Below are 9,472 nucleotides of genomic sequence, written 5' to 3'. Positions count from 1 at the left end.
GCACATGGACAAGGCATAAAACCATCCGCTCGCTTATTTGCCTCAGCCGCAAGTAGAAAAGTACGCACGCCATTAATGAACTCGGGAGAGCATTGGTCATCGTACATCCATTGCCGGCTCATCTTCAATACACAGCACCGAAAACATCAAATTAATACAATACATAAAGTTCATACATAAAGATCATACAACACTTAAATGCAACAAACAAATAACTCTCTAGCTAAATAATTTAAATGCAACAACAAATGCGATCAAGATCGCAACTAAGGTAACAATTGATCAAACAGCATAATGATACCAAGCCTCACTATGAATGGCATATTTTCTAATCTTTATAATCTTCAAGTGTATTTTCTCCATCTTAATCTTGTGATCATCGACGACATCGGCAACATGCAACTCCAATTCCATCTTCTCCCCCTCAATTCTTTTCAATTTTTCCTTCAAATCCTCGTTTTCTCTTTCAACTAAATTTAACCTCTCGACAATAGGGTTGGTTGGAATTTCCGGTTCAACTACCTCCTACATACAAATATCTATGTCAACTTGATGGGCATAATTTGTCATAAACACGAAATGCAATGAATAGTTTTAAAAGAGAATATACCACATCCGAATCATAACCCGGACGAGGGCCGACGGGGACGGATATCAAAACCATGGCACTATGTATAACAAACAACGTATGGGTAAGATAATTATACGAGTAACTATATATCCAAATCACACAAACATCAATTTTTTATATAAAACTTCGTGAACAAGAGGCTCACCACAAGGTGGTGCCGGCGACGGGACGTTGCGAGCGATCGACCTGTGGTTACGACGGAGATTTAGAAGGTACTAAGTAAACCACACCTACATATGCAAACTAAGTGTTATTTTTGATCTCAAATTGCATATAAATCAAATACTAGCACATATATATAATTCCTCCCAAATTACTAAACTCAAAAATCAATCACTATATAAAGCATTGCACGAGCTAATCTAGCAATGAGAGAAGAAAGGAAAAAGTTGCTAACCTTTGTGATCATTTGAATGGATGGGAGCCTTCAAATCTTGACAAATTTTGAGAAAAATGTGTGATGAGCTTGAGAGGAAGAGGAAAAAGAACAGAGAGGAGAGGGGAAAGGGGAAGAACAGAGCGAGCTCGGGTGGACGAAGGGTCTATGTAGGACGACCTTTAGTACCGGTTCGGGATACGACCCGGTACTAAATGTGCTGGAGGGGCCCCGGACTGACAACATCCTGCCACCACTCACTTTAGTACCGGTTCATGGCACGAACCGGTGCTAAAGATTCGCCACGAACCGGTACTAATGAGAGCTGCCGGCTAGCCGTTGGAACCAGCACTAATGCACACATTAGTGCCGGCTCAAATTCAAACTGGCACTAATGTGCTTCACGTTTGACTCTTTTTCTACTAGTGTGTGAAGATACAAGATTGAAGACTTCGTCCCGTGTCCGGAAGGGACTTTATTTGACGTGGAAGGCAAGCTTGACGATACGGATATGTAGATCTCCTACCATTGTAACCGACTCTGTGTAACCCTAGCCCTCTCCGGTGTCTATATAAACCGGAGGGTTTTAGTCCGTATGATGAACAACAATCATACCATAGGCTAGCTTTCTAGGGTTTAGTCTCTCTGATCTCGCGATAGATCTACTCTTGTACTGCCCATATCATCAATATTAATCAAGTAGGATGTAGGGTTTTACCTCTCATCAAGACGGTCGAACCTGGGTAAAACATTGTGTCCCCTGCCTCCTGTTACCATCCGCCTAGACGCACAGTTCGGGACCCCCTACCCGAGATCCGCCGGTTTTCACACCGACATCGAGCCTATCATATATACACTCAGCTTTTCATCACATGACTGATAAAGTATCGCCTTTCATCACAACCATAAAAGAAAAACTACACAAATTTCGTCGGAATCGTGGGATTTAATTACCCCGCCTCTGATAAAATATCGCCTTCCACAACCAACCAAGAAAAACTACACTAACTTCCACAACCAAACTGATAAAGTCCTGCTTGTCGCTGGGATGCTCGCCGGCCGTGGACATGGCGGAGAGCCTACTCGTCCTTGGGATTAACCCGCCCACGCGCCTCAGGTGCTGCGACTCCTGCGCCGTGGGGGACGGCGCGAGGGCCCTGCGGGCGCACTGCCGGCTGTTCATTCGCTTGGATCCCAGACCGCGGATGGACGACTGGGAGGCGGGCTTGCTGCCGGCCGGGGCCGCCTGCTTGCGCGCTTTATGGATGCTGCACCGAAACGAGCCCGGGCGGTTCGTCTTCGTCGAGGAGCATGTGCAGGACTGCCGGCTCGTGGTGGAGGACGGAGACAAGCCGCTGACGGACTTGCCCGGCGAGTGGGTCGCGTCGTCGCCGGCGAGCTTGGCGCGGGTGGGTGAGGCGGAGCGGCAGTTGGGTGTCGAGAGCACAGGCCCGTTGGGCCAACTCGCATCCGCCGTGGCCATGAGATGAGAGATCGAGGAGCGTGAGCAGTAGAAGTCGGGTGCGTGGAGGGGATGGAGGTTTTTTGTGTCACTTGCGATGGCTTGGGAGACTGAGAATTGTAAACCTGAGTGGAGCGGGTTGCGTGGGATTTGTAGAGACGGGCTTCAGTGGCCGAGATTTTTATAGAGACGAGTATTTGGGAACATTCGCATCAAGACATGAGTGGCGATTGGTGAGGACCTCAACGACGTGGCGCGCGAGCAGACAGCCGCGCGCCGTTGTATCGCCGACCTCTGACATGCACAAATAGGCGAGCGCGTTTATCCGGTCGCTTTTGTTGCTACTGCTCTGCGTCTGCCATCGATTTTGGTCGACCGAACGAACGGACGTGGCCGTCTCTTCACTGCCATCCGTTTCTCTTTCGCTTTCTGTTCTCTGTCTTGTGCGCATGGGCGCATTTTACTATGAACTGCCGAGGGCCGAAAGATCATGACTTAGTAGATTTATAATCACGGACAGGCTTGTGCGCATCGGCGCATTTTCTCTGTCTTGCAGATTTAATAACGGACAGGCTTTAAGTGCAGCCGTGTGCTGCTGCGGTGACCATGGCTATCCGCAGCCGGGTGGCAGTCCACACTTGATGAACCCGATTGAAGGCTGGGATCATGTAATCGCCACGTTCAACCCTTGTGTTGCTTTGCGCGGCTGCATGTCTAGGCAGCAATACGTGCATGGTGCCTCTCCAACTATACAATGTACATGTACGTACGTATTATATTACAACATACAGATATACGGTGGGATTGTTTGTACTGGTACGAGCTAACCAAGTGTTAGTATACATTTTTTTTCCGCATGTTCAGCAACGAAAGCCCCATCGAACGCCAGCTAGCTCTCTCTTTAGCGTCCACGTAGGGAGGGACGGCAACTAAACAATTCAGTGAAATATCTAGATATTTAATCGCGGCCAACCACGACATTGATGCACGGCCTGACAGCGACACGTACAGTGAGATGAAAGAAGCCAAGGCAGGAACCGTCTGCATGGCGCGTCGTGTGGGCATATGCCCAAGATATTTTGATACACGTTGCGTCCACATGCTTGATTAAACTAGACTAGTTACGTCCTAGCCGACCAGTGACATGATTAATTTCGACATCTGTTTCATGCACATGGCTGGCCAAAACCTAAGATTCTTAACGTCACACGACACTTCCAGCTTCTAGGTGACTACGACATGTGATTTACTTCAAGTAACATGTAATGACTACACCCTCCATTCCCAAATATTTATCTTTCTAGACATTTTAAACGAACTATAATATACGGATATATGTAGATATGTTTTAGAGTGTTTATTCATTTTGCTTCGTATGTAGTCACTTGTTAAAATCTCTAAAAAGACAAATATTTGAAAACGGAGGGAGCAGATCATAGATAGTGCGCCTTACCGCGCCCTTTTATTTCTTCGGTTTCATGGTTCGAATTTTTTTAAATATATAGCAACATGATATATGGATGTTAAGTACGAAATAAGTCACATGGAATTTCAGGGCACCATTGGATTAGCAAAACAGAGCACTGGTACTTGTTTATCAGTGCAATGGAATTTCAGGGCCTCCGCACTACTACTAGCCATTTCACCAGGGCCATTATTAAGCTTCTCCCTAGTAGTGAGTGAAATATCATGCATAACTTCTGAAGAAAAGAAGAAAAACTTATACTAGCACCCATATCACACAAATCATGACAACAATGATCTTCAATCAATGCGCTCGTTCGCCTGGTGAATCTACTACCAGTGCTCTAGATAGGCCGCCTCTTGCCCCAGGCTCACATCCTGCTCGATGGCAGGCACGCTTACCCACTCGCGGAGGTAGTCGTGAAGGAAATATGCCCTACAGACAATAATAAAGTTATTATTTATTTCCTTATATCATGATAAATATTTGTTATTCATGCTAGAATTGTATTAACCGGAAACATAATACATGTGTGAATACATACACAAACAGTATGTCACTAGTATGCCTCTACTTGACTAGCTCGTTGATCAAAGATGGTTATGTTTCCTAACCACAGACATGAGTTGTCATTTGATTAACAGGATCACATCATTAGAAGAATGATGTGATTGACTTGATCCATTCCGTTAGCTTAGCACTTGATCGTTTAGTTTGTTGCTATTGCTTTCTTCATGACTTATACATGTTCCTATGACTATGAGATTATGCAACTCCCGTTTACCGGAGGAACACTTTGTGTGCTACCAAACGTCAAAACGTAACTGAGTGATTATAAAGGTGCTCTACAGGTGTCTCCAAAGGTACTTGTTGGGTTGGCGTATTTCGAGATTAGGATTTGTCACTCCGATTGTCAGAGAGGTATCTCCGGGCCCTCTCGGTAATGCACATCACTTAAGCCTTGCAAGCATTGCAACTAATGAGTTAGTTGCGGGATGATGTATTATGGAACGAGTAAAGAGACTTGCCGGTAACGAGATTGAAATAGGTATTGAGATACTGACGATCGAATCTCGGGCAAGTAACATACCAATGACAAAGGGAACAACGTATGTAGTTATGCGGTCTGACCGATAAAGATCTTCGTAGAATATGTGGGAGCCAATATGAGCATCCAGGTTCCGCTATTGGTTATTGACCGGAGACGTGTCTCGGTCATGTCTACATAGTTCTCGAACCCGTAGGGTCCGCACGCTTAAAGTTCAATGACGGTTATATTATGAGTTTATGTGTTTTGATGTACTGAAGGAGTTCGGAGTCCCAGATGAGATCGGGGACATGAGAGGAGTCTCTAAATGGTCGAGACGTAAAGATCGATATATTGGACGACTATATTCGGACAACAGAAAGGTTCCGAGTGATTCGGGTATTTTTGGGAGTACAGGGGAGTTACGGGAATTCGTATTGGGCCTTAATGGGCCATACGGGAAAGGAGAGAAAGGCCTCAAAGGGTGGCCGCACCCCTCCCCATGGGCTGGTCCCAATTGGACTAGAGAGGGGGGGCGCCCCCTTCCTTCCTTCTCCTTTTCCCTTCCCTTTCCTTCTCTCCTACTCCTACTACTTGGAAGGGATCCTAATTCTACTAGGAAAGGGGGAATCCTACTCCCGGTGGGAGTAGGACTCCCCTAGGGCGCGCCATAGAGAGGGCCGGACCCTCCCCTCCTCCACTCCTTTATATACGTGGCCAGGGGACACCCCATAGACACAACAATTGATCTCTTGATCTCTTAGCCGTGTGTGGTGCCCCCCTCCACCATAATCCACCTCGATCATATCGTAGCGGTGCTTAGGTGAAGCCCTGCGTTGGTAGAACATCATCATCGTCACCACGCCGTCGTGCTGACGAAACTCTCCTTCAACACTTGGCTGGATCGGAGTTCGAGGGACGTCATCGAGTTGAATGTGTGCAGAACTCGGAGGTGCCGTGCGTTCGGTACTTGATCGGTCGGATCATGAAGACGTACGACTACATCAACCGCGTTGTGTTAACGCTTCCGCTTTCGGTCTACGAGTGTACGTGGACACACTCTCCTCTCTCGTTGCTATGCATCACCATGATCTTGCATGTGCGTAGGAATTTTTTGAAATTACTACGTTCCCCAACAATGGCATCCGAGCCTGGTTTTATGCGTTGATGTAATATGCACGAGTAGAACACAAGTGAGTTGTGGGCGATATAAGTCATACTGCTTGCCAGCATTTCACACTTTGGTTCAGCGGTATTGTTGGATGAAGCGGCCCGGACCGAAATTACGCGTACGCTTACGCGAGACTGGTTCTACCGACGTGCTTTGCACACGTGTGGCTGGCGGGTGTCAGTTTCTCCAACTTTAGTTAAACCGAGTGTGGCTACGCCCGGTCCTTGCGAAGGTTAAAACAGCACCAACTTGACAAACTATCGTTGTGGTTTTGATGCGTAGGTAAGAACGGTTCTTGCTCACCCCGTAGCAGCCACGTAAAACTTGCAACAACAAAGTAGAGGGCGTCTAACTTGTTTTTGCAGGGCATGTTGTGATGTGATATGGTCAAGACGTGATGAGATATAAGTTGTTGTATAAGATGATCATGTTTTGTTGAAGTTATCGGCAACAGGCAAAAGCCTTATGGTTATCTCTCTATTGCATAGGATGCAAGCACCAAATAATTGCTTTACTTTATCGCTATGCGATACCAATAGTTGCAAGAGCAATTGTTGGCGAGACAACCATGTGACGACACATTGATATAGATCAAGATGATGGAGATCATGGTGTCATGCCGGTGACGATGGAGATCATGACGATACTTTGGAGATGGAGATCAAAGGCACAAGAGGATGATGGCCATATCATGTCACATATTTTGATTGCATATGATGTTTATCTTTTATACATCTTATTTTGCTTAGTTCGATGGTAGCTTTATAAGATGATCTCTCACTAATTATCAAGGTATAAGTGTTCTCCGTGAGTATGCACCGTTGCAAAAGTTCTTCGTGCTGAGACACCACGTGATGATCGGGTGTGATAGGCTCTACGTTCAAATACAACGGGTGCAAAACAGTTGCACATGCGGAATACTCAGGTTAAACTTGACGAGCCTAGCATATAACAGATATGGCCTTGGAACACGGAGACCGAAAGGTCGAGCGTGAATCATATAGTAGATATGATCAACATAGTGATGTTCACCATTGAAACTACTCCATCTCACGTGATGATCGGACATGGTTTAGTTGATATGGATCACGTGATCACTTAGAAGATTAGAGGGGTGTCTATCTAAGTGGGAGTTCTTAAGTAATATGATTAATTGAACTTTAATTTATCATGAACTTAGTCCTGGTAGTATTAGTATATCTATGTTGTAGATCAATAGCTCGCGATGTTGCTCCCAGTTTATTGTGTTCCTAGAGAAAAATTATGTTGAAAAATGTTAGTAGCAATGATGCGGATTGGATCCGTGATCTGAGGATTATCCTCATTGTTGCACAGAAGAATTATGTCTTTGATGCACCGCTAGGTGACAGACCTACTGCAGGAGTAGATGCAGACGTTATGAACATTTGGCTAGCTCAATATGATGACTACTTGATAGTTTAGTGCACCATGCTAACGGCTTAGAATCGGGACTTCAAAGACGTTTTGAATGTCATGAACCATATGAGATGTTCCAGGAGTTGAAGTTAATATTTCAAGCAAATACCCGAGTTGAGAGATATGAAGTCTCCAACAAGTTCTATAGCTAAAAAGATTGAGGAGAATAGCTCAAGCAGTGAGTATGTACTCAGATTGTCTGGGTACTACAATCGCTTGAATCAAGTGGGAATTAATCTTCCAGATAAGATAGTGATTGACAGAATTCTCTAGTCACCATCACCAAGTTAGTAGAACTTCGTGATGAACTATGATATGCAAGGGATAACGGAAACGATTCCCAAGCTCTTCGTAATGCTGAAATCAACGAAGGTAGAAATCAAGAAAAATATCAAGTGTTGATGGTAGACAAGACCACTAGTTTCAAGAAAAGGGCAAAGGGAAGAAGGGGAACTTCAAGAAGAACGGCAAGCAAGTTGCTGCTCAAGTGAAGAAGCCCAAGTCTGGTCCTAAGCCTGAGACTAAGTGCTTCTACTACAAAGGGACTGGTCACTGGAAGCGGAACTGCCCCAAGTATTTGGCGGATAAGAAGGATGGCAAAGTGAACAAAGGCATATTTGATATACAGATTATTGATGTGTATTTTACTAGTGTTCGTAGCAACCCCTCGGTATTTGATACTGGTTCAGTTGCTAAGAGTAGTAACTCGAAACGGGAGTTGCAGAATGAACAGAGACTAGTTAAGGGTGAAGTGACGATGTGTGTTGGAAGTGGTTCCAAGATTGATATGATCATCATCGCACACTCCCTATACTTCCGGGATTAGTGTTGAACCTAAATAAGTGTTATTTGGTGTTTATGTTGAGCATAAATATGATTTGATCATGTTTATTGCAATATGGTTATTCATTTAAGTAAGAGAATAAATTGTTGTTCTGTTTACATGAATAAAACCTTATATGGTTACACACCCAATGAAAATGGTTCGTTGGATCTCGATCGTAGTGATACACATATTCATAATATTGAAACCAAAAGATGCAGAATTAATAATGATAGTGCAACTTATTTGTGGCACTGCCATTTAGGTCATATTGGTGTAAAGCGCATGAAGAAACTCCATGCTGATGGACTTTTGGAATCACTTGATGCTTGCGAACCATGCCTCATGGGCAAGATGACTAAGACTCCGTTCTCCGGAACAATGGAGCGAGCAACTGACTTATTGGAAATAATACATACTGATGTATGCGGTCCGATGAGTGTTAAGGCTCACGACAAGTATCGTTATTTTCTGACCTTCACAGATGATTTGAGAAGATATGGGTATATCTACTTAATGAAACACAAGTCTGAAACAGTTGAAAAGTTCAAAGAATTTCAGAGTGAAGTGGAGAATCATCGTAACAAAAATAAAAGTTTCTACGATATGATCGCAGAAGTAAAATATTTGAGTTACGAGTTTGGCCTTCAATTAAAACAATGTGAAATAGTTTGACTACTCACGCCACCTGGAACACCACAGTGTAATGGTGTATCCGAACGTCATAACCGTACTATATTAGATATGGTGCGATCTATGATGTCTCTTACCGATTTACCACTATCGTTTTGCGGTTATGCATTAGAGACAGCTGCATTCACGTTAAATAGGGCACCATCTAAGTCCGTTGAGACGACACAGTATGAACTATGGTTTGGCAAGAAACCAAAGTTGTCGTTTCTTAAGTTTGGAGTTGCGATGCTTATGTGAAAAGGTTTCATCTTGATAAGCTCAAACCCAAGTCGGAGAAGTGCGTCTTCGTAGGATACCCAAAAGTAACTGTTGGGTACACCTTCTATCACATATCCGAAGGCAAGACATTTGTTGCTGAGAATGGATCCTTTCTAGAGACGGAGTTTC

The 9,472-nt window shown here is 44.4% G+C and overlaps 1 protein-coding gene across 1 annotated transcript; it reads right to left on the bottom strand.

The window, feature by feature from the left end:
- Positions 1-1,443: 1,443 nt before the first annotated feature.
- LOC147966472 (uncharacterized) lies at positions 1,444-2,602 on the bottom strand. Its single transcript, XM_087527264.1, has one exon. It carries the CDS (start codon positions 2,488-2,490, stop codon positions 1,954-1,956), a length of 537 nt encoding a protein of 178 aa, XP_087383390.1. The 5' UTR covers positions 2,491-2,602; the 3' UTR covers positions 1,444-1,953.
- Positions 2,603-9,472: the final 6,870 nt, after the last annotated feature.

The sequence above is a fragment of the Triticum urartu genome, chromosome 6A (genome assembly GCF_056163025.1).
Source record: "Triticum urartu cultivar PI428250 chromosome 6A, HENAU_Tu73, whole genome shotgun sequence".
NCBI lineage: Eukaryota > Viridiplantae > Streptophyta > Magnoliopsida > Poales > Poaceae > Triticum > Triticum urartu.
This window is presented reverse-complemented; position numbering and strand designations above follow the sequence as displayed.